This window comes from Oppia nitens, unplaced genomic scaffold (assembly GCF_028296485.1).
Source record: "Oppia nitens isolate AA-2021 unplaced genomic scaffold, nextdenovo-longstitch-racon4-pilon3 scaffold6_pilon_pilon_pilon, whole genome shotgun sequence".
NCBI lineage: Eukaryota > Metazoa > Arthropoda > Arachnida > Sarcoptiformes > Oppiidae > Oppia > Oppia nitens.
This window is the reverse complement of record NW_026533250.1, coordinates 3,099,386-3,125,960: the sequence shown is the minus strand read 5'-3', so window position 1 is coordinate 3,125,960 and position 26,575 is coordinate 3,099,386. Positions and strand designations below refer to the sequence as shown.

Sequence of the window (26,575 nt, the reverse complement as noted above, 5' to 3'; positions counted from 1 at the left end):
CATAAAAATTGAAGTAAAACATACACATAATGTGTGTCCTAATAATGTCTTTTAATATTATTATAATATTAAACCTTATGTTTGATTTATAAAAACAATTGATTAAAGTTTGTATAACTAATACAATAAATAAAATATATGAATGAATGTGTGTAACAACAACTCTACCGATAGATTGAAATGACATTTAAATGGTTGTACTCTTTTGTACTGAAATACCAGTGACTGTAATAATACACTGTATATAAACATAACAAATATTAAACCCAAACATTGAGTCTATCGTACAGTTAAAGCAGTGAATGCTTTTTGTAACAAACATTAGTTACAGTCGTTTAAAATGAAAATCATTTACTGTATTATTATTATTATTATAATATTATTATTGCAGTCATTGATTGCATAATCACTGCTTCTATTGACTGTTGAATATTAGTCGACATTATAAACATTACACAAAATATCCATACATTTAGTGACCAATTGTTTCGTGATTTACATTACATTATATATTGATTATTATATATTAATATTATTAATCATTTATTATTATTAATGTTATGTTTGGACTCTAAGTTTGATTTACAACTAATTTAAAATCTTTTTTATCCATTAATTGATTTGCCGTCAAAATGGATGACAACAGTCAATCAGGTAAAGACGTTTGAAATTGATTTACCACTTCTTGTCTTTAATGTCAACAATTTATATTAACAATTGATCCATAATTTGATATATATTAGTATTAAAATGTTTTAATTATGTGAAGTTTGTTTTGTCGTAAATAATAGTTGTTTGTTGTTTGATATTTGCAGACATATGTCGTGTTTGTCGATCGGAAGCACTTCCAGACAAACCACTGTTTCATCCATGCATTTGTACGGGAAGTATCAAATTTATACATCAAGATTGGTATGTTTGTGATGATATAGTAGTGATGACAATGAGATTATTAATGATATAAATGATTATTAATTGTCTGACAGTTTAGTCCAATGGTTGAAATATAGTGAGAAAGAGTTTTGTGAGTTATGTAACCATCGATTCTCTTTCATTCCAAGTAATTATCATTTGTTTTCATACATATATTGTGACCACAATTAACAATAAATATATTTATATATATATTATTTGACAGTTTACTCGCCAGATATGCCTAAAAGGCTGCCAATACGTGATATCATTAGTGGTTTGTTCGGCTCTTTAGGAACAGCTGTCCGCTATTGGCTGCACTACACACTGGTTGCGGTCGCGTGGCTCGGGATCGTACCGTTAACTGCTTGTATGATATTTGACTGATCTTAACAAACAAAACATTATATATTTTTTTTTGTTTTTTTCAAATGATTTACAGACAGAATATATCGATCATTATTTAGTAATACAATGAATTCAGTCCTGACATTGCCGTTAGATATGTTCAGTACTGAGAACTTAATATCCGACGGCTTTTATGGCTGTTGTGTTGTTACGTGTACTTTGAGTGCCTTTATTAGTCTGATTTGGCTGAGAGAGCAGATTTTAAGAGGTGGTGGTCCCGATTGGCTCGAACAACAACTTAACATTCAAAATGCTGTTCCGCACATTCAAGACAGAGACCAACAAAATGATAACAACGATAACAATAATGAACAAAATAATGATAATAATGATGAAGGAATTGGCGATGAAAATGATGAAGAAGACAACATTGATGGAGGAGATGCTGAAGTAGGTGCTAATCCTAACGTTGTCGATATAGTCGAGAACAATCAAAATGAATTACAGGTCATTGACAATCACAATGCGGTTAATGCTGTGGCTAACGGTGCCGCTCAAGACTGGAATCCAGGTGTTGAATGGGATCGTGCGGCTGAAGAGCTCACTTGGGAAAGGGTTAGTTAAACATTATTCGTAAATATAAATGAATTTTTTAAAATTAAAAATTATTTATATTTTTAAAGATTTTAGGATTGGATGGTTCGCTAGTATTTTTGGAGCACGTATTTTGGGTGATATCACTGAACACCCTATTTATAGTAATATTTGCATTTTGTCCGTACCATATCGGCAACTTTATTATAACAAAACTCAACTTCGATACAGTCATATCTACGACACATTTCGATGGTTTTGTTACGACTTTAACCGGATATTTAGCGGTCGGCATAATTCTAGTCACTTTTCACGCGTTTGCATCGATTACGCGCTTCAGACGCACCGAACGATTTTTAGGGTTATGTTATGTTGTAGTGAAAGTGTCGTTACTGTCAGTGCTTGAAATCGGCGTTTTCCCGTTGGTGTGCGGCTGGTGGCTGGATATATGCTCTCTGCCTATGCTGGACGCCACTATTCAGAACAGGATTACCAGCTTCCGTATAGCTCCGGGAACGTCAATGTTTATTCATTGGTTGGTTGGAATGGTTTATGTTTTCTACTTCGCCTCCTTTATACTATTGCTTCGAGAAGTGTTACGACCGGGAGTTTTATGGTTTTTGCAAAACCTTAATGATCCAGATTTTAATCCCATCCAAGAGATGATACATTTACCTATCATTGGTCACATCAGACGTTTTTTAGCTTCTTTGGTCATATTTGGCACAACTGTTTTACTAATGATATGGTTTCCCGTTTGTGTCGTTCAAAAACTTATTCCAGATTTTCTGCCCTATAATGTTGTGCTTTCAAAGTAAGTTGTAATCAATTGAATTACCGGTAATTGAATTAATTATTAATTTGTTTTTTTAAAAATATAATTTAGTGAATCTCCAGTCAGTGAACTATCATTAGAGTTTCTATTACTCCAATTGGTATTACCTGCACTGTTAGACCACGGTCATCTGAGACAATGGCTCAAAATGTTGGTCCGTGGCTGGTGTTTAGTCGTCTCATATTTATTGGATATTCGATCGTATCTTTTGGGTGACATTCAGCCAAATGAAGAACAGAATGAAGAAAATGATGAAAACCTTCAACTGAATGGTCAGAATCGCAACGATTTTGTTCGAATGGGTTTTATTCGACCGGATTTCTTCTCACTTCGGATTTTATTATTACTATTATTAACTTCAATATCACTTTTATTGGGCGGTCTTTTTGTATTAACTGTTCCCGTTATTGTTGGCCGTCGTCTTATTGGACTTTGGATGGGAAGCATCAAAGTTCATGAACTCAATACCGCCGCTTGTGGTCTATATGTGGGACTCGTGGCTACCAGAGTAACAACACTTCTTTGTTCTTGGATTCCTCGCGGATGGTCTGCAATACTGAGAAAAATCAAAGAATGGGTTGCAATAACACTGAAGGCATTAATTGCTGCCTTTATTTTGTTGGGTTTAATACCACTACTAATTGGTCTACTGTTTGATGTCGTCATTATTATCCCACTTCGCGTTCCTCTCAATCAGACACCGATCTTCTATTTATGGCAGGACTGGGCTTTTGGCGTTCTTCACACGAAAGTCATCTGTGGAATTGGTTTGTTGTTATACTTCAGATTATATAGTGATCACTTAATTTGATTCACTTTTTATTATAGCAATGATGGGTGAATGGAGACTACGGGAAGTACTGGAAGAGGTTTGTTTTATACATAACTTATTACTGCTTATGATTACAGATTTAGTGGACACACAATAATTAATAATTTTATTTAGCATTAAATAGCAATGAATTATATAACTATAATCATATCATATAATGTTTTTCTAATGCATAGATATATCACGGAGGACTGGCTCATATAAATTTGCGACTAATAATGATGAGACTGGCAATGCCTGTAATCGTGGCACTGGTGCTCATTCTGGCGCTGCCATACATTACAGTAAATAGTATTCTTCCAATGTTTGGAGTAACGTTTGAAATGCAGAATATAATGAATCGTCGGATCCACCCATTGCTGCTATTGAGCACATGTATCATATATTTAATTCATTGGCAAATACATAAGTTTTACCGATTATATGAGCACATCAAGAATGACAAGTATTTAGTTGGCCGTCGATTAGTCAATTATGAACCAAATTCCCACAAATATAGGCCAAACAATACTCCACACAACTAATTGTTTTTTTCATTAATTTATTGTAGATTTTAATTTCAGTTATTGTTTTAATAAGAAATTTATATATAACTATTTAATTATAAAAAAACAAACAAATCAAGTGTTGTTTATTTAAGAGGTAAACAATTTATATTACCAGTAATAATTAAAAACAGTAAATATGGTTACCATTTATATATATAATTTGTATATACAGTAAAATTTGGTGAACATTTAAAAATTTAAATAAATATATATTTGTTAATAAAAAAAATTACAAATAAATCTTAAAAACAAATTCAGAGATATGTCTCCTTAACGTTGTCATCAATGGCAAGAAGTGCATTGAGTCTTCGCTCCAGATTTATTATATCGTCGTCCATAACATCGGTGACTGTTGTGTTCGCAACTGAATTGTCCGCAACTATTGTCTCTTCAGATCGTGATTCAGAGTGACAATGGGTTTCGTTTGTATCTAATTACCGGTAATGATAAAAAACATTGATATTATAATAACAATTATTACTTCAAAATCTAAATCCACTATTACTTTGAGTGGTGTTGTCTTCAATTGGATTAAACTGAGTGCGAAGTCCGGCCACTCCTTTGGTGTCTTTCGGGTCGAGCGCTTGTCTTCTAATTCTTCGCGTGCGAATCGGATTATTACGTCTGTACTGAACCATTGCCTCAAAGTCTATCACATAAACAAATCCAGTAATTAATACATCAACTGAAGACTGGTTGGCGGCGAAAGCTTTTTCGATGTCAGTCTGTGTGCGCTCGTCATAGAGCCACCAACCGTTGCGACCCTCATATTGCCACTGAAGATCACTATCATTGACCACATTCTTCCACACAACCGAACCAATTAGAGTGGGATTCTCGAAGAAGTCCAAATCTATAGGTCGTCGACACACTGGACACCTGTTATTGGACTGTTGTGCCGATCCTTTGACACACAAATAGCAAAAAATATGATTACAGTCGAGACGGACACCATTGAGACACACATCCAAACAAATGGCGCAATCAATCACTTCAGACGGCGATTCAGATGTCATTATTTAAGACGAGTCTCTATATTAAGCTTTGGTGACACTATTCGTCAAATTAGTGACCAAATGATCGGTCATTTTTGGTCATCAAAACAATCTCTTGTTTTATTTTGTTGTCAACGCTTTAAAAAGTCTTTTCTGTCCAATGATTGGCATCAAAGACGTCTTACATTTACCTCTAGTGATAACTTGTGTGTTGATCACTATAATTGGATTATCAGATCAATTGAAACAACAAGTGATGGCCAACCAAATGTTGGTCACAATCGGCGCTACAATTGACTATCAAAACAACTAAACGTTTGTTGTTTTTGAATGACTTTTAAAACGTATTAATGTTTATGTTTTGTAAGCATTGAGTCAACAGTTGAGTGAATGCAATGCATAGACAACAACACAATCATTGCATTGAATGTCAACACAAATGTGTAAACAAAACATACATTTAATGATTAATTGATTGCAGTTTTCAAAGCCATTTGATTGACACAACCATTGAGTGGCCGTTTGATAATATTATAGGACATCACCGCTGAAGACAAAAATGGACGACACAGTAAACAATCACTTTAGTCAAGACATTAACCATTTGAGTCACAACAACGACAATCATATCCTTGATATTTATAGCGATGTCTTCATTGAATACGAATTAATGCGAGAGTTGTATGTCTTAATTGATTGATTTTTTCAATAATTATCATCATTTAAGACATTACTTAACCATTTGTTTCTCATTTAGTTTATTATACCGAAAGCAAAACATTTCACACATCTATTTAGTTCCGGCCAACTCTTCACCATTTGGTAAGTCTAACCGTTAAGATGTTGATTAAGTAATGAATAATTATTTTACATTTGTTTATAAAGTATGGTTTGGTGTGATGTTTGTCCACAAAGGCATATATCGGGGATTAGTCTTGCGATTTGAAGTAGTCATCCCTAACACATACCCCAACTGCCAAATACCGGTCCGATTATGACTTAGAAATTAAATACATATTAATTAATGAATGTTTTTATTAAAATATAAATAGAAGATAATCTTCGAGACGATACCATTTCATCCATTAATCGATGCAATAAGTGGTGAATTGAATACAAGTCTTAAGTTCACTGATTGGAAGTCATCGGTGAACAACATTTGGCAAATCATTGATTACGCAAAACAAGTATTTATTTCAATGGATTTCATGCAAAGTCTTGAAGACAACACATTAAGTAGTAGTGATTTGTTTAACAAAAAGGCCATCGATTTGTATAAAAAAGATAACAAAGAATTTCATATAAAAGTTACTCAAACCATACACGAGTCAAATGAATTGATAAATAAATGCAATACAAATGACACGAATGCAATCATTTTCGGTCCATTTAATGATGATATTCATCAAGAGTTGCACAAAAAATTGTTGTCAGGTATTGATGTGATCGAAGAAAATCTAATCGCAGACCCGACACACCCGTCCGTTACCGGCCTATCGTGGGTTCAAAGAGATTATTAATATGCTATCAAAGCTCAACGTTTAAATGGGTGGCTAACTATTTATTTACTCATTTATATACACTATATATTTTAATATTTAGTATTATCATTTGTATTAAAAACTATTAGATATTTAAAAAAAAATAATACAGAAAATTATGTTTTTGTTTTATTGCAATATATTTATTAATTAAATAAAGTATTTATTGAAAAAAGTAAATTAGTGATATTTGTAAATATAACTCAATTTTTAAAATATTAAAAATAAAAGTATTTTATATGATATAAATTATATCTAAACAACTAATGATTAGTATTCAATATTACAATTTGTAAATATTAATTAATAATCAATTAAGTTTATCAAGATTAACACAATATGATCAACATATAAAAATTACAGTATATACAGTATTTATAAGCTTATAATTGCTTCGATACATTTAAATGCTATATTTTGTTTGTTGTATATTATTAATACATTATTACATTATTATATTAATAATGTTTGTTGTTATACATTAATATATTAAAAGTTACATAATTTTAGTATATAGTGTACATAATTTAGTAATTAAAGTTAATGGCGATATCAATCAAAATTAACAAAAATTATTTTTTTTTAATTTACAGAATTTTGACATTAATATCATATGTAAGATATAAAAATATATATAAACAAAATGTAAAGTATACAAAATTTAAATATTTAATTAATATTAATTCTTTATGCAATTTTTAAAAATTTATACAAAATATCTTTTGTAAACAAAAATTCTTTTATTTTTTAAAATTAATTAAATTATTTTTACATTTTTACTGTATTACATTAAATCATTTTTTCGTTTATAATAAATAATGTTTTTTTGTTATACCGATGGATTATTTATAAAATAAAATTTAAAAAAAAACATTAGAATTTATTAAATTCAATAAACTTAATAATTTATATGTTTTGTTTATTTATCTACATTTTGTTGTATAGTACTAATATTTATATTGCATAACAATTAGTAAATAGTAAACGAAACTAATATAATTTAATAAAATTTATTTTCTAATAAGTTATATCAAATATCTAAAATATTGGATTAAATATGTTAATATAATCACATAGTGTTTAAATAAATATATTCAGGCAAATTAAATATTAGAGACTATACAGTATATTTGCATATATTAGCATTGAAATATATAAACCTATTAAATAGTTAACTTTAATTTAATTAATTTAATTATTTAATTTAGTTTACTAATAGATTTGTCAATATTATTTAACTAAAATAATATAATTTATCATATGAATAAAATTTAATATATTTATTTCACGTTATTAGCATTTTGCATAGACTATCTTGTTTACATAATTTTGTTAACACAATTTTTTAATAAAATACAATTTTAAAAATTATATAAAACTAGCGCTTTTATTAAACAACAAAATTATGTTATTGTATATAAATAATTTCATATAAAAAATTAAAATTATTACTAATGATTTTTAGTTTTAATATATGTACCAATATTTGTGTCGCAATAGGAACATGTTTTAGAAAAATAAAATAAACTAAACTATAGATTTATGAAATAATTGAAAATAAATTTTAGTCAAATTAGTACTATATATTGTAAATTTACAGTACTGTACATTATTGATAAAATATTAAAATTCAATAAAAAATATATTTATTGAATTACATTGAATATGAATTGAATATTAAATAATTTAAATCCTTTTCAATTCACATGTAATCTGAATTGCAATTGTTGTGCAAACTTTTATGTTTAATAAGTATTATTATAAAAAATATCTATATTTTCTTATACAACAAAACACAACTTATAGAAAATGTTAACTCAATTCATATTTTTGATGACAAATAATAAAAAATACTAATAATGTCTTTCCTTTCGTCACTTTCTCTACAATTGAATAATAAGTATTTGACAGCAATATATGGTATCCTTAAGAATGGGTCGATGGGGTGATTGGGTGATTGGGTCCCTGTTTTTGACAATTCAATCACTTTCTTATCCGCCAACGACTTGCATATAATTATAGTGCTATAACTTATGGGTCAAGTATTTGTCATATTTTTTCAACTGAGATCTCAATATTTGTTTGCAGACACCCTATGAATGATGTTTTTATGTGAGTTTTGCACAACAAATCTCATTGTATTTCTAACTCAAAAGCTTTTACTTTTTTATGTTATATAAGCGGTAAAGATATGCGACACTTGAAAGTTGGGACCTCTCATGGACTTTACGGCTCTAATGACTACTTTAAGGATCAACTCATAAGGTTTGGGTCACTTCAGCAAAGATTATGACTTGAAAAGACTATACTGTATAACAACAAAATAAAAATGTTTAATAAAAATAAAATATTCAAAATGACATACACTGTTAGTCTGACTGACAGCTGCCGGATATGTAGATGTGATTACAAAACACAAACTATTAATATAATCATAATTATTACACTACTATTAGACAACAATACTAATGGTTAGATAGTTTTAATATTATTTTTATTAAAATAATATTTTTGCCAATTAAGGCATCGATTGGCAAACAGTTAGCATCGGTTAACTAACGAACCGATTCCTATCACTTGTACTCTAACATCAGTACTCACCAGTCGATTGCATTGAAGCTATTTATTTGACAAAAAAATTACTAAAATTTTTTTTGGCATCTTTTATATCATGTGAAGCGTGTTTAATGAAATTATTGCTAATATATGTTTGTCATACAATTTGCATTTACATAACTGGATTAACGCTATTTATTTTGTTATTGATATACTTTACGAGTATATACTATGCATAATATATTTATGTAAATACATTTCAGAAATATAATGAATAAATACATTTAATGATAGTAATGATAATTTAACTGAAATACAACACCGTTGTAAAGTGGATTTTTGTTTGTTTGTTAAAATATTTACTATAATAAAAATCACAACAATTATTCAACACTATTGTTTGTTATAACATTTGTTATGAATTTAAAAAAATTATATTTATTATTACAATTGTTATATACGGGAAATTTAGCAAACATTTGAATTGCTATCTCATAAAACATATAATTACTGAAATAAAACTAATATTATAATTCTATTAATTTGATATTATTTTTTTGTGTATGTATTTTATGATCATTAGTGCAATGATGTTAGTGTATATAATATACTAATAAACTAACTTAATATCATTGAATTTAACATTAAGGGTTGAACTCTATTTATTATTTTATTTTTTAGCATACATAATGTACAGTATATTATTGTATATACAGTACATTGTATTATATAAATTTACAGTATATTTTATTATTATTATTATTTATTTAGCAACTATATAAACTGTATTTAATAAATAAATTAGTATGGGAAATTTAATTCAACGATTGCTAAAGTTTGACAAATAATAAATATATTAAAAACATTGATTAATATCAACGGGTATTTATATGATATATACTACATATGCCAAACATTTATGACTAGAATAACCGTTTAGTTGTTTACAACAAATGTCTCACTAATTCTTGCAATTGTTATCCATATATTTTGAATGGTATGTCTGTATCGGAAATAATAGTACACTATTAGTGACGGCAGTCGGCAATCGTAAGGTTTGCAAAAAAAAAAGTTTTTTAGCGCATCAGCTCTTAAGCTATCAATCGATTTAAAGCGTTAAAAATAAACGTGAGATTTGTTTAATGATTATCACTTGCGATAATCTTGAGATAAATTGATGCCATTCACTAACATTCACTCATAAGTTATATACACATATAATAGGCTATGAATAGAAAGTTTATCCATAGATTTACTGAAAAGTAGTATATTTATATATATATATATACAGTATATATACTGTTAGGAATAGACCGGTGCTGAGGACAATCACTGAGAAACAGAGATAATGGACAGTCGGGTTGAGAACTGAGCAGATTTGGCTCAACTGCAACTATCGTTTATTTAAACTGATGCTACCATTCATAGGCTTTCCTAATGCTTACCATTCCCTTCAAGCTATACATAAAAATATAGTAAAATATAGTGCGAATGGGGGTCTCATTGTGAAACAGTGGTGTTTTTTAATCCGGAACAATCGCTTTTGCAGTGATACAGTCATATAGGACTATGCTTTATGGCAATTCATAATTTCTATTCATAACATGCCTTTCACTAGTAATACCAGTGCCTTCACTGCCTTCACTCCATTTTCTCCATTCCCTTATTTGATGAAAAGGTTTGTCTCTTAATCGGATTTTATGGCATAATTTGAACGGCTTTTCCAGTTGTTAAGGACTTGACTGATGCTCCTAAAGACCACTTGTCTGAACACTATTTGTTAAAAGTAATAATCATTTCTATCATCTAATGATCGAAAGCCAGACAACTGTACCCATCGGTAAATACGGTGAATGCAAAACAAGACAATTTGATACGGCATTACATGCAATACAGTCATACAGTTCCTTATTATACCAAACAAATACTTTATCTGTTATGAGAAATCGTGAATTCCTTAGCAGTCATCCGGTATTTGTTGACTAAAAAACGTCCCAATGATTGTAGTGTTCATTACCGGTAATCACTTAGCGGTGAACAACAAAATTGACCAAAAAATCTCTATAAAAAGTGATTAAAATGTTTAACTTATTTTTGGTTTTATTTGTCACAGAAAATCACTTTCAGTGTATTTACGACTTTCTGACTTTATTTTTCAATTCAATACTAGAATAATATTTATATTTTTGATGAGAAAATCACAATAAATATAATGACTTATTTCAAGTCATTGGAGGAGAATTAATACAATAGTTTGTAAGGCTATCGCTATTATCGTTATTTTCTCGCCAAAACCTATTGTCCAAAAGGTATCGATATTTTAACCCTATTGTGCTTTTATGACCCCCTCTTGTCATGAGATGAAAGCAGCTGTTGGTGTGTTTGGGCGTTACGTTTACCACTTCATGCACTTTCAACGCCAGGGGTCAACTCCAGGAGGTATTGATGGATACGACTTCTTTGGGTGGGAAATGAAGAAATATTTGGCCAAAATAGCCATCACTTTGAATATACAAACATTGAGTGAGTGAGGGCTCACTGAAAAAAAAACGGTTTCACGTTTTACTACAATGAATGAACTGACAGGTATGCCTGTCCTCTCACTAGACATACGGTTCACCTCTTCATTCATGGAAATTGTAATAAGACTTTGAAAATGTTATTTTAGTACTCAATTCTTATGGCAATTACTAATAGAGTCAATGCTTACCAAAGTAATGGACCAAAACTTACCCAAACATAACCATATTCTACAATAATATTATTATGCATTTGTATATTAAAACATGAGAACCATTTGAACGGTTGGTCCAAACGGGAAAAGTAGTTTCATTTATATATATTAAATACATTAGCATTTATTTCAGTTATACAGTACATATAGTTTGACAGAGCTATCAAAGGGCCATAAATTAGCGTCCGATGAGGTCATTGGGAGTCATAATATTTGTCTGAATAATAGACTAAATAGAGAATACACGCGAAATCACAATCACTTTCGATGTCGTGATCCATATCATAGCGATATATATCCGACTCTTTAATATCAGATGCAATCGACTGTATATTAAATATCGGTAAAACTTTTACAGTAGTTGAAGAGCACTCACTCGCCCATCGCTTGTTATAATATGATAACACCAATAACTACAGTAATAGTCGCATAAATATTATAATAACTGTTACAATATTTGCTAATCCTCTATATTTTATTCATATTATTATTCATATTTTGTTTACATGTTTGGACTTAACTGAAGGGAGTTTTATAACAATTATTCAGTATATCATACCATATAATATGAATATTGTATATGAATAGTGATTATTGGAAGTCCATAATCACTAAGACTTTTTCTTACAACACATCAAACAATATGTGTTATAAAAAAATTGGTGCAAATATTTTCCCACATATTCTTTATGTCTGTATTTATATTATTATTATTATTATTATTATTCATATACAGTATGTCTTCAATTCTCTCGACAATACAATTCTTTACAACTTTTTTATTGTGTTTTACGGGTATTTAGACGTAAAGGCAAACTTCAGTGAAAGGACTGTTACTTATAGTGCAAACATATATAATAATAATAATAATAACTCTTATTTCCATTTCCTGTGTATGTTTTGCAAGCTCTTGAAACTCAAGATATTTTAATGGTGTAAATCTTTTACACTTTTTAACAATGGTTTACAATAATAAAGGCTAATGTCTGAAAACACATATACATACAAACATAGAGCTAACCATTGAATATATGTCATAAAAGCAAACAATTTGACTTTAAATAGTCGACAAAATAAACAAAGTCATACACTTTGCATATATTGACTGCAAAACAGTGGCTAAACATTGACAATATGTGTGCAAATAGTTGGATAATACTATATAACACACTATTGATTATTTGAGAGTCCACCTGCTATTGCCTAATATGCCTATTGATTAGTTAGGAGAGCACAGTCAGTCAGTCAATGCTAGTGACACATATGCTGTGCAAATATCATATAAATAAGTCGTCCAAAAAAAGTTAAAGCCACTGATTATCACAAATGCATATTCAATATAATGATTTTAAATAATATATTATAAGATAGATATACATTATATATATTATATAATGTATTATTAGTTAATAGAGCACTGAGTTTAGCTATTGGATGTGCAGATGTTTGGATTGACTAAAAAGCTTAAACTTGTTGATTGGCACCGACAGGCATCACATCATCGGCTAATATTGAACACTACATTAATTGTGTTGCCCTTAAGGGAAACTATATAATCAACGAGTTTTTTAATATATTTAACAAAAACTCTACTCAACATAAACACTAATAATATATATATTTTGATTTCATAAATCTTTTTGCTTTTACTTTACTGTATATTACATAATAGTGTTCAATGAAATGAAATGTTTAGTCACTATATATATATATTCATTATGTTTTGTTTAATAATTGAATTATATTTGCAAACATTTGCATCAATGGTTAAGACGAATACAGTGGCGATAATGCTTTTACGGATGAGTTTCTTGTATAGTATTCACTAACTAAAGAGAGAGAGAGAGAGAGAGAGAGCATTGTGAGGAGGATAGGCATCACTTTTTAGGCGCTCACAAAATACACGGCAGGAGGTCTTTAAATGCACGTGCGATCCAGTTTGGCGTGAATTGCGAGGGGACTAATTGTCACACAACACCACACCGGCACCTATTCCGTAGTCACTACTAAACCAGCGCTTCTATTGCTTTTTTGACCAAATGTATGGCCAAACAAAACAGTTTTAACAGCACTCGTATGCTATATATTTATAAATAGTGAAAATTCAAACGATAAGTCAAGAAAAAGCAATAACTTTGTTGAACACACATATTGAAGGCATTGATATATTCAAAGAGATTTTATCAGTGATAAGAGATAACCAAAAGTTATATTTATTTACTTCTAGTGAAAGAAAGTGACTTTTACTTCAATTTCACAAAAAACCAAATAAAAGCAAATGTGAATAAAATAAACTGTAGTTCAATGCTATAAATATTTTTGTTGTTCAATAGATTTATTTTTACAATTTATTGCAAATGGTTTCAGCTATTAAACTAGAAAACCAAAAATACTTATACAATTTTTTTTGACATTTACTATCTCACAAATTGAATCGGGAGTTACTATTTTCTATAAAAATAAATATTTCAAATAATATGTTTGAATATACAAAACGGTTATCTTTAATAAAACAAGTATTAGTTAAGCAAAAACAGGAAGAGTTGCTTAAGTTGTAATAAAAATTTATTAATAAAGTTAATGAAATTGTTTTGACTTGAGAACCGAAAAGTGATTAAAACATTAAACCGATTATATTTACTGTATGTGTAGTAGTTATGTAACATTTGTGAAAATATAAATTTTTATTAGATTTCTAAAGAAATACATAAAACAACTAAAAATACTGTTTATGTTTTAAGACACTTAAAATATAAGTAATTAGTATTACATTGAAAGATAAGTAAACATAAAAATAAAGTGTCAACAAAAATTATTATTAAGTTATAAAAATAATTATAAATTATTTTACTGATTTTCCCCCTAAAATTTATATTTATTATTAACAAAGCTATGAATAGATTATTTGATAATAAGCCGAACAAATTTAATAATCTTTTAATACATTTATAATTGGTTTGAAAATCTCTATAATAAACATGTTTTATAAGGAATAGTGAAAAGCAAAGTGTGTCGTGTATTAAAAGCTAACAAATAGTTTGTAGAAATTATGCAATCATTGAAAAATATTGGACGACATCCTTATGGTTGAGTGATACCACACGTGCTTTATTCAGACTATATATACGATTCAATGCTCACATACAGTATATTTCATTTTAACCCTTATATTCAAACTATTTTTATTGAAAAATTACAACAAAAACTTATTTGAACTCAAATCGGCATAAATTTTATATGAAATAATTTATTGGCGAATATTTTGCATAACTATTGAATTAGATATTTCTTAGACTATATACGATATCATCAATTCAATAGATTACAATCATTGTAAGTACAATACATAGGCTATAAATACCATTCACACTATTATATTGAATTGAAACGACCTTTTTTTTGGGTAGTCGTTGTCATATATATATATATATATATATACTTAACGTTTGTTATAAAGATTTCCTATGGGTTTCTCCTTATATTTTTATACTATTTTTTGTTGTTTTAAACCTAGACTTTGTGGGAATCCTTTTATTTTTTAGTAAAATTTTTTAACAAAGATTTGACTGTCGCTTGATTTCACACTTAAACAGATTGAGATACTGTATGTCTGTATTTCAGACAGTTTTTCATATTTAATGACAATTTGAACTCATTTTTCATCGATAAAGACCCTCTTATTTAAAAACTATTTCCTAAACGTTGAATTCATCATTGGATTCATTGGTATTGCACTTCACCTGCAGTTTTGCATTCAAATCAGTTGGAAGTGAATATCTTTTTTGGTCAATAAGTTGAAAGGTTTATATTTCTAACACACAATAGGATGAGCCCCTAAACCTTAATTTGCATATATGGGTGACAAACAATGTTATGCCTCTCTGTGCCCCCGGTTTTTCACTATTATAAGACATATGAATAACAGCTGAAATTTATTCACAAAACAACACAACTATCGATTCACTGAAATATAACAAATATTCCAAATATTTTAAATAAACATAAAAATTGTTTTTTAAATTTTGTTATTTAAATATTTTTGTTACATTTATATAATATATTAATTTCTTAATACATTATTTTATAATTTAATCAAAAATAAAACAACATTTAAATCAAATCAGTAAAGGGGAGAATAAATATTTTACAAAAATTAAGTGTTAATAAAAATTTATTAGTACTTAAATCTTTATAAAAATAATTATATAGTTTTTCGTTTAATGATTTGATTAAAATTTTGTTAGTTTTATTTTTTGATTAAATTATAAAATTACTATATAACTTTATAACTTTATAATAATATAATAATTATTAAATTATATATACAATATATTATATTCAGAAATATTATACATTGTATATCTCAAATTTATATTTCAGAATAAAATTTAATAATACTAGAAATCACTTATAATCTTATGAATAATTTTATTTTATTTTTTATATTTATTATTTATATATATATATTTAAATATTTATAATATATTTATTATACATTATTTTATAATATACATATCAAGATATATTTAAGTCTCATTTTTGTGAAACTATCATTATATATATATAAACAAAAGTCTGAAAAATCAGTGATAAATGAATCGCATCTAAAAAAGACTTTTCAAATGTTTAAATAGGAACTCATTTGAGATCTCAATGATATCAATGATTTGATAACAATGTTTTAGTTGTCTTTGAGTACCTGAAATATATCTCGTATTTTGTGCTAAAAAACGTTTTTTAAAATCTCATTTTCGTTAAATATGAATCAAATAAACGTTTCCATTAATAAAAAGATATCACATAATAATTTATACAATCACGAGTCAATGTGTTTAACTATTATACAGTTTTTTATCATTACATATATTTCATTTAACAATTTCATTTCAGTGTAATTTGAATATAAATCATATCTTATACAATAAAATAATGTTTTAAAAAAATAATATTGCGATTCATTATCCCTTATATTAGCTGTCGTCGACAGGTTTGGCCTTCAAATACAGATTTATGGTTAGCACCGGTCACTCGTCTATTAATTGCCGAATTACTTGTCATATATATTATATAAATATAATATATGTCACGTAATCACCGATTTTGTGAATCTTTTTCATCAAATATTATTATAATTGATTTTATATATGATATAAATGTTGATAATAGTTGTCAATTACTGGCAGAACCGGCCCTTTCAGGACTTAACTCTGTGTGATGTTTCTTCCGTAACTAAAAATTATAATAAATAATAAAAATATAATTAATTTCAATATAATTACATTATCAGATTAATTATTTTTTGACAAACTACTGTATAATTTTTTATCAAACTATTTAAAGTTGTTTATTTTGAAAATTTATCTATAAATGTAAGTATGACTTATGACATTACTAATGTATAATATTATAGTATTTATATATATATATATATATATATATAATGACAAGTATAGAGATCTATTAATTTCAAACTGTAATCAATATAATAGTTATAGAATGTTTCGTTAAAATACATTATAAATTAAAATTTGTTGCAAAAAAAACAATTTGTCAATGCATTCAATAATAAGTGAATCAAATCTGTTTAAAAAGTTGTTAAGCACTCCATAATTATAAGATATAACAAACATTTTGTAATACATTTATTATTTTGACTGACATTTAGATTTTAGATTTATAAGCTATTAATGGTTTAGTGCTCTGAAAAAAACTGAGATTGGATTAGACGTTAAAAATGTTTTTTAATCTTTTGATTATTACTCAGCCATCAAAACGCTTTTAGTATTTTTTAATTGTCGTTAACAACGCTATATTTGAATAACATTTTTATCCTACAATTAGATATTGTGTTTGAACTAACGTTAGGGATAACACTGACAATGTTATGCTAAACCCCGTAATTATATCACATAACAAACTAATAAGTCCTAAAATGATGGACAACAATAAGACACTGTTGTCGGGTCGCGTGTCATCAGTACGGCCGTCCACTGGGCGACCAGCAGTTGACGTGTGCCGATAAATGTGAAAAATACTGGATTTACACCATATTGTACCCCAATAGACACCATCAATGGTTCTCCCCTTTCACTGTTAATATAATCACTATATCGATACTATGTTTATGCCGTTACAATCAATAGTTTCCCTCTCAGTGTATAACACTTAGTTTTTTTTGCAAAATCGCCGCTCATTTTGCTTAACATTTCCATCAAATCCTCCTCTCATTCCCTCCTCTTTTCTCTCTCTCTCCTCTCTAACCTCTCAACCATTTTTGACGAGTATTACTAACACTACCGTATTGTAAGTCAAATAAAATGAAAAACTCGCTGAAAACCTAATAGAGAAATCTATAGAGAACATGGATTTTGAATTTTTATGATAAATCCCAACTTTTTGAGCAAAAAGTATCGATGCGTGGGATGGATACGGAATAACATATATTTTTCCATATATTGTATAAAATCACTGAAAACAGTAATACTTTTTGGGGACAAATAATAGTAAATTCTATTATAATTACTCTGTTATTTGGCATTATATTTGGTATTTAGTGTAATAATATTAACTCATGAATTGTGTTCAAACATTGAAAATATTTGCTAAAAACATAAAAATTTAAGTTATATTTTATTAGATTTAATAAAAATTGTGGGAAAATTGAGTGAAAAAGCAATTGTGATGTCTGTGTGCGTGTATTGGTGTGTCATTTACTCAAAATTACTTTATTTTCAAAATTCAATACAATATACTGTGTATTATATAGTCTACTCTACTTAAAATCAATTGATTGAGTTGAGGCTTAGTCTTAATATTTTGAGTGAATCCACAAAATATCACTAATTCGGCACAAAATGTTGAAACATATGAAAAACATAAGTTTTTGTTGTGTATGTATATATGTGAGTGAACGCGAATAATATGTAATACAAAAAATATAATATCATAACAATTGAAAAATACAATTATGACTATATGTTTGCGTTTTTATGATTCAAAGCGTAATCACAATATAAGTATTGCTTTCTTTTCCCACGAAAAGCAAACGGTTTTCTAGTATTGAAGTTAGTGTTGGAGTGCCGGTAGAGATGAAGCGTCAGGTGTATGACAAGTGCTATCATATGTTAGCACTGTATATATCATTGATAAGTAACATTACATAAGTGTTGGGTCGGTTCGCACGCCAACATAGTATCTGTTCACTCAAAAAGCTTGAGCCGACACTAAACACAGTACAGCACTGACAGCATAACACCGGCAGTACAGCACTGGCATCACAGCTGGAAAACGGTGTCTATGTTTTTACTAAAAAGTAATGATTAGGCTTTTGGCCTAAGTTTTGTCGCGTGTGTTGGTACACATTGAAGGCATTGACAAGTTTTTTTTTGAAACAAACTACAAAATATATCTCTATTATTATTATTATTATTATTATTATTATTATTATTATTACTATATAAATGTCTACTACTATGAGTACTACAGCTGCAACCATATGGACAATACATTGAAATGACTTTCAATGTAATTATATTTGCAATCAATTTTTGTCTTTTCTATTAAGTTATTCTTAACATATAAACCCCATCTAAACATCTAATCTAATCATTATTTGGCTATATCTTACAATCAGACCGCATCAGACTCCCGACTCATAATGTTTTGTGAATATCTATTAAACTATATTTTTAATATAAAAATGACCAATGGCAAAGTTATAGATAATTTTAGACTGGATATATTTATAATTAATTATTTTTTATTTACTCTTATGATTGGCCAGATAATTGCATCAGACCTGTTAAAAGAGGTCTGATGCAATTATCTGGCCAATCATAATAGTAAATAAAAAATAATTAATTATAAATATATCCAGTCTAAAATTATCTATAACTTTGCCATTGGTCATTTTTTAATTAAAAATATAGTTTAATAGTTATTCACAAAACATTATAAGTCGGGAGTCTGATGCTGGTCTGATTTTAAGATAGAGCCCATTATTTCAATAGTTTGAATGTCACACACTTTTTCACAGTTTGTATTGATTGTCATTCACTTATATATTATATACAGTATATATAATATAATATATAATCAGTAAATTGTATACAATATTCAAACTGTCTATAATGTCAACTATGAACTGACCTCTGCTTCGGCTTCTGCCTGTCTTTCTTGAGCTGCTTTGAAAATGCGTTGTCTTTCCTCCAGTTCCCTCATCCGCGAGTTGTATCTATCCATTTGATCTCTTAATATGGCGTCTTCTAAAGCACCCCTCTCTTCATCGTATTCAAGACAAGCAACGCCATCAAGTCTTTCCAGATCTATCCAACCCCTCCATCTGACACATACGCCGTTCATTATCATACATGACTTTATATGAACCTTCATTTGACAATTAAATCAATTATTTAATATTTTTTTAGTCAAATGCAATAAATTTTTGTAACATTTCATTACAATTACAGATTTTCTTATTAATGTTTTATACAAACATAAATCAATAATATTGCAAATATAACAAAATTGCATTCACTAAATTACACATACACTAAACAAAATTATTTTTGTTGTTGATTAGAGTAATCTTATATACAGTATAATAATGCGAATGTCAAATAAAAGTTACATTAAGTGATAGAAAACATGTTTTATTGTATATGTATTCTGAAGTCTATATACAGTATTATATATAATACTGTATGAAGTTCAACATTATCATATTTGTTTTTTTGTATACACTCAAGCAATTATAGATTTATTTAATATACAATTGTTGAAAATATTTTTGAATACATAAAAAAATTTAGTAATCAAATGCTTAATTTTTTGATATAATCACTACACTATGCATTTAAATTTCTTTTGACAAAAATTTAGAGTAGATATATAACATTTGTTTCACTAGTATTCGCATAAAATTTATGTGCAGTGAATGCGACAGACAATCAATAAACTCAAAAGTCTACATATAAATGGTATTTATAACATGTAATGATGTAATTTACAAAATTGTTATCTTAAGAAGAAAAATAATGTTTTTCATAAAAATGTTTTTCAATACTCAAGTGTTATTCAAAAAAAATAAGTTAAAAAATTAAACGGAATTAGTTTTGATAAAAACCTAAATAAATATATCATTGAATCGGATGTCAATTTAGTGCTACGGATATGGCCTATGATCTCATCATTATCTGAGGCCATCTCAAGTCTAGCATTTTGTTTAACTTATATTATTTTTTTTACGTTTCACTCGTTATAAACCTTATGATTACAGAGTATATAATAGTTTGCATTCACTTTCAATATAGTAAATAGTTTTTAGAGTTACTAATAATAATAATAACTCCTCTCATAAAATGTCATTTTTGTCGTTCAGTCGATAATTTTTGTAAATTATTTCCTAAACGTAATGAGACTACGATTTTAATGCCAAAGACTTCTCAACCATTTCATTGACAGTCACTCACACCATAAGGTTTACACTCATTACCACAAAATCTTTTAAAAATTTGTAACTATTGTCTCAAAATAATGACTGACTTGGATCCTGTTATTACTTGAATTTTGTTATCGTATTAAAGCATTCAAATAAATAAATATTATGGATATTGATAAACATTGTTACTAAATAAATAATAGTATTTTGTATTTAATACACTTAATTTCACAGTATTTAAATATAGTTTAATTGTGTTAAAAGTTTTTATGGAAATATTCTTAACATATTCAAAGAATCAAATAAATAAATGAATGAATGAATGTATAAATAAATTTTGATGTATAATAACTAAGCGTTTAAACGTTTCATTATTTAAAATTGATATCAATTGACAAACAAATGATTTATTTGAATGAAACAATAAAACCACAAAATGGTATTAAATAAGAAGTTTGTCTCAAGAAATAGTATTTCTTTGTTTGCGATCACAAAAGCATTATTAGTCTTCAGTTGTGCCGAAAAATTATTGTTCATTTTGTTGACGAAAAACACATTTATTTATAAATATGTGTTTTGTGTCGCGTGTTGTCTATATTAAGTCAATCAGTGATGCATTGATGGCATCGTTAAGTGAAACGAAACAGAAATACCTAATTATAAGACAAACCTATTGTTGTGTGCAATAAATATATTAAAATCTAAAAGTCGCTATAAATGCAATGTTATATAATAATTAAAGTTAAGAAAAAGGAGACAATGATTGGTTTGCAAATCACGTCTATATATTGTAATATACTATCGTATCATTCATTTACTATATATTACAGTATTATATATAATATATATTTGTCGATATACTGTATATGTTGTATGAGTACCGCATAAGGCTTTGCCATTTGCCGCATTGTGGAGAAGAGCTCCGCGGATATTACCACTCATACCACTCCAAGAAGGATATACTACCACTTCATTGTCATGACAACAGCACCCGGGGATTACAGGAATAGTAGCTAAAGAGAAATTGGGAATCACTAGAAAAGCATCACTACAACGATTCACTCAAGCATTTACTACTAGTTTCTGCGGCACTGTTGGTACTAATGTCAGTCCAATAAAGTGTAAGCCGCCATAGCTATAGCCATTACATGCCAGATGCTATTTGAATGGCGGCACCTTGCTTATTGGAACTGGTGGACAGTGCCGGAGGAATGCCATAAATGCCAGTGTATTGGCATGTGTTGTGTAGGAGTTATAGCACTTATAGTTAAAGCAAAATATTGTTTAAACTCATCCTTCAAATTGTGATGACAAATACTTAAAGCGACTAAACGTTAATTGACAGTCAATTATGATTTGCATGTTATTTGAATGATTTAACTGATTTCAGTGCTTTCAAACCAAAGGGTCAAATACTGTATATATATATATATATATATATATATATTATATGACAGGACAGGCATTTAAAACTAATGGTTTGCATATTTCAATAAAAACTAACAATTCATAGTATGCTTTCAATAATTTATATATAAAAACAATAATAAAAACATGTAATTGCAGTAAACATTATAATTGATTAGTGGAGTAAAATTTGGATAAAAATTATAGAATAGTATTTATATTTATAACAACTATAGTAATAGTAATATACTGTAGTAATTGTATAGTTATGTTGAACAGTATGAATATGTGATAACTGTACAGTAATTGTAATAGTAATGGATTAGTATTAGTTATGTCTTACCTTTCCCTGTTCTTTATCGAAATCACATCCATCGCTATAGCCATTAGCACAGGGACTAAACATAAGTTGTAAGTTAGTGCCCGTCGCTATAAAGGCCTGCAAATATGAGTACAGAAATAATGAAAATAAAAACAAATTAAACAAAACATTTAAGGCTAAGCACTAAATACTAGTAAAGAGAAAGATATTATTTATGACTATTTTGTCTGCCCTTTCGCTAACACTAATCATATGAATGATGCACTCTATTCATAGCACTTATAGCCCCCAATGGTTAGGGCCGGCAAAAAGGTATTCATATGATCTATCATCACAACAGCACAGGTAGTGTTTGGCACACAGACAGTGTTGTTCAACGAGCCGGCAATAAGTCAAGTGGGCTTTGTTTTCAAGTATTGATATAGTAGTGAGAGAGAGACCGATATAATTGTGGCCTAACCCTAACACAACCCTAACCCACGCGCCTTAGATTATATACTAACGAGTTATGCGTTTTTTGGATTTAATTTCTTTTTTTGGCCACAGATTACTTATGAGAGGGACGGTAGGAAAAGGGGGGAATGGGTATGGAAAGGAAATACTCTACTTATTAGCAACACTTAAAAACAGTGCATTTTTAAAAACAAAAGCAGATAATAATAATAAAACAGTAAAAAAGCAAAACATTTTTTACAACAATTTTCTACTCACAAAACACACTGGACTATAGTAGATGTTGTGGCAAACATTGCAATTATGATTAAAATATGATACACCACTTTCTGTTAGGGCTTGCCCTCACTTATTACAACTATTTATATGAGTCAAACCATAACTATCATTACCGGCAAAATACCACATTAAATTAAGCCAAACAAATAATTGTATACAAAATATATGTGTGCTAATAGAGGCTCTCACATATCGCACAGTTATGTGTTTTAATTTTTGCTTTTTTTGTTGTTGAATGTCTGCCTTCTTCCTCAATAAACACTACATTTGTTTTGTAATACAAATAAATGTTTAATATTCAAACAAATTCCGATTCTATGAGTGAAAACACAAAACAAGTGTCTCATGATTGACACAACACATACCGCTTCTGTATGTCCTTCTCGGCAACCGTTTTGGAATCTTATCTGCCGTTCCTCTAGTGGTCGGTCCCGATAACCAATATATCGAACCTAAATCAATAGAAACATGGAGTTAATGGTGAAACTGTGTGTTTGCAGAATAATCAGTTGTAGGCATACCTCAGCCTCGCGTGAGAGTCTCCTAAATAGTTCGTCGGATTCAAACTTAGATTTTTGATCGGTAACCACTCGAGGCATTTTAAAAATAAACCTGGGCAATTGTTCAAATATTGTTGGCGTTTCAAATGGTAACATTGTTATCGAGGATAATAATTATCATAAGATTCACAATGATTTAGGTATTAAATCAATAGTAGTCTATATAATGTTGAACACGGATTCACTCAGAAATGCATCACTTTTTTATATAATGACTTATATTTACACAAATATATTCACACAATTGTTAGTACTGTAGTCAATACCGACACATCACTCAATTGAAAAGCTTATGGATGTGTAATGTCTTATGTTGTGACAAAAGGAGGCAAAGTGTCTGTCAGTGTTTGAAATGTATGAGTTTGGAGGTGAGCCGCTCGGCCGCAAAAAGTTGCCACTATTGCCACCGCCACCAAAGTGCAAGCTCTTAGTCTGGCTTCCCATTGGACCACCACTTCATCAGCAGTTACCACTTCGCGGAACAGGATTACCCCAAACCCACTATAACCCATATATTGGTTGTGCGGATTGGACCTTAGGGGGAAATGGGGCGGTCATGTGGCGCTCCTGGTTTGCTATCAATGGTAACGAAGCGCATGCGGTCGCAAATATTTTGATATGGATTGCAATCTTATGAAATGCTTGTATTTATTGATACTTGAGATATACTATCTAAGCCTTACACCAGTATTTGCTCCCAATGTTTAGTGTCTGCAGTGTTTGCCTCACAATTGATTACCTCTTGTTTGACAAGAGATTTGTTTGCACCAACAACATACACACACACACACACACACACACACACACACACACACACACACACACACACACACACACACACACACACACACATACATACATACATACATACATACATAGACATACACATACATACAACCATACACATCCACACACACACAACCAATCTTCTAGAGCTTATACATAGCAAGAGATACATACAGTTTGATAGTTAAGTGAAGAACTAAAAGTTTTTTAAACATAAGCTTTAAAAGAGTAGTTTTGTGATAATGTGTACGTTTGACAACATTGACAACAGTTTGCACTTAAATACACTGTGAGAGAGTGTAGTCACTAATTCTCGAGCATTTGCCTCAAGCACTCTGTGATTGCTATGATATGTATGTATAATAATATATATTCACCGACTCTTAAAACATATACATTTATATACTAACCATATGTTATATACTTATATACATAATATACACCTGTTTTTCTCAAAACTCAGTGTCTCTTAAAATTAAATTATATTATTATTAAATAATATTACTTAATATATAATGAATATAATGGTGAGAGAGAAACATCTCACTCTACAACTATACCAATGATTTGTGGTCTGCAATAGCACACCAAACACTATATTTATAGTTATTATGATTATTATATATTATTTTATATTAAATCATTTTTACTATATATTAAACTAAATGCTATAATGAAGTTAAACTTCATGTATTTTAAAATGATACACAATATAAACATTATTCACACACTTATATAATAACTATGTTATTATATACTGAATGTTCAATTGTGAAATAATATATTTTTAAAAATAAATTTTAATCTTAATGTTTGCGATAATTTATAAACATATAATATATTATCTAAGATTTAAATTATTAGTTTGAAAACAAATTAATGTCAATTAGATATTTGTTTTTAAAATATCTGTTTGATAATGACATCAATTTTTTGTTGAATTATAATTGTAATATAAATTTATATGTATGTTAAAATTTATAAATATAATAATTATTACATAAATTGGTGGCTTAGGATTTAATCTGATTTAATATAAACTAATAATTTAAAGATTAATGTATTATTTGAAATGTAAATGAATGAGTATTAGTTTATTAGTATTGAAGTGTTAGACACACATCGAGTATATTGAAAAGCTATTGATTGAAAAGTGATGGGAAAAAACTTTATAATTGGGTGCAAATTGGAGTTTTCACTTTTATTATAGACTATTATGTAAGTGTTTTGTTTGATTAGATATGCAATAATTGTAGGCCAGTGTCAAAAGTAATGGTCGCGTGTCTCACTCCTGTCCTCTCTATTTATGTCCAAATTTAGACACTTTTCAAATGTCTGTTTGCAACCAATTTTTCACTGATTTAAAGTCAGAAAATAGTTTTTAGAGCACTAATAGAGCTGTAACTGTGTGTCTAAACAGTAGTATTGAGTAGC

The 26,575-nt window shown here is 28.7% G+C and overlaps 4 protein-coding genes across 5 annotated transcripts; 2 read left to right on the top strand and 2 right to left on the bottom strand.

Moving 5' to 3' along the window:
• Positions 1-379: 379 nt before the first annotated feature.
• Positions 380-4,103, top strand: LOC128962097 (E3 ubiquitin-protein ligase MARCHF6-like). 2 transcript variants are annotated; one of them, XM_054308434.1, is made up of 10 exons: positions 380-654; positions 816-912; positions 987-1,060; positions 1,139-1,282; positions 1,355-1,710; positions 1,768-1,875; positions 1,944-2,668; positions 2,741-3,456; positions 3,518-3,558; positions 3,698-4,103. In XM_054308434.1, exons 1-10 carry the CDS (start codon positions 633-635, stop codon positions 4,043-4,045), a joined length of 2,631 nt encoding a protein of 876 aa, XP_054164409.1. In that variant the 5' UTR covers positions 380-632; the 3' UTR covers positions 4,046-4,103. The 2 variants fall into 2 exon arrangements, with proteins under 2 accessions (XP_054164409.1, XP_054164408.1); XM_054308433.1 differs by having other exon boundaries at positions 381-654; positions 1,355-1,875; positions 3,698-4,102.
• A 220-nt stretch (positions 4,104-4,323) lies between these two features.
• Positions 4,324-5,093, bottom strand: LOC128962497 (E3 ubiquitin-protein ligase rnf146-like). Its single transcript, XM_054308871.1, has 2 exons — positions 4,575-5,093; positions 4,324-4,499 (listed from the first exon to the last, which is right to left on the bottom strand). The coding sequence occupies exons 1-2, from the start codon at positions 5,083-5,085 to the stop codon at positions 4,324-4,326; spliced, it is 687 nt and encodes a 228-aa protein (XP_054164846.1). The 5' UTR covers positions 5,086-5,093.
• Positions 5,094-5,607: 514 nt separating this feature from the next.
• On the top strand, positions 5,608-6,682 carry LOC128962109 (AKT-interacting protein homolog B-like). Its single transcript, XM_054308450.1, has 4 exons — positions 5,608-5,745; positions 5,822-5,886; positions 5,950-6,050; positions 6,117-6,682. Exons 1-4 carry the CDS (start codon positions 5,624-5,626, stop codon positions 6,582-6,584), a joined length of 756 nt encoding a protein of 251 aa, XP_054164425.1. The 5' UTR covers positions 5,608-5,623; the 3' UTR covers positions 6,585-6,682.
• Positions 6,683-17,018: 10,336 nt separating this feature from the next.
• Positions 17,019-24,475, bottom strand: LOC128962112 (protein big brother-like). Its single transcript, XM_054308453.1, has 5 exons — positions 24,317-24,475; positions 24,161-24,247; positions 23,085-23,180; positions 20,044-20,280; positions 17,019-17,124 (listed from the first exon to the last, which is right to left on the bottom strand). The coding sequence occupies exons 1-5, from the start codon at positions 24,449-24,451 to the stop codon at positions 17,065-17,067; spliced, it is 615 nt and encodes a 204-aa protein (XP_054164428.1). The 5' UTR covers positions 24,452-24,475; the 3' UTR covers positions 17,019-17,064.
• Between the last annotated feature and the right edge of the window lie 2,100 nt (positions 24,476-26,575).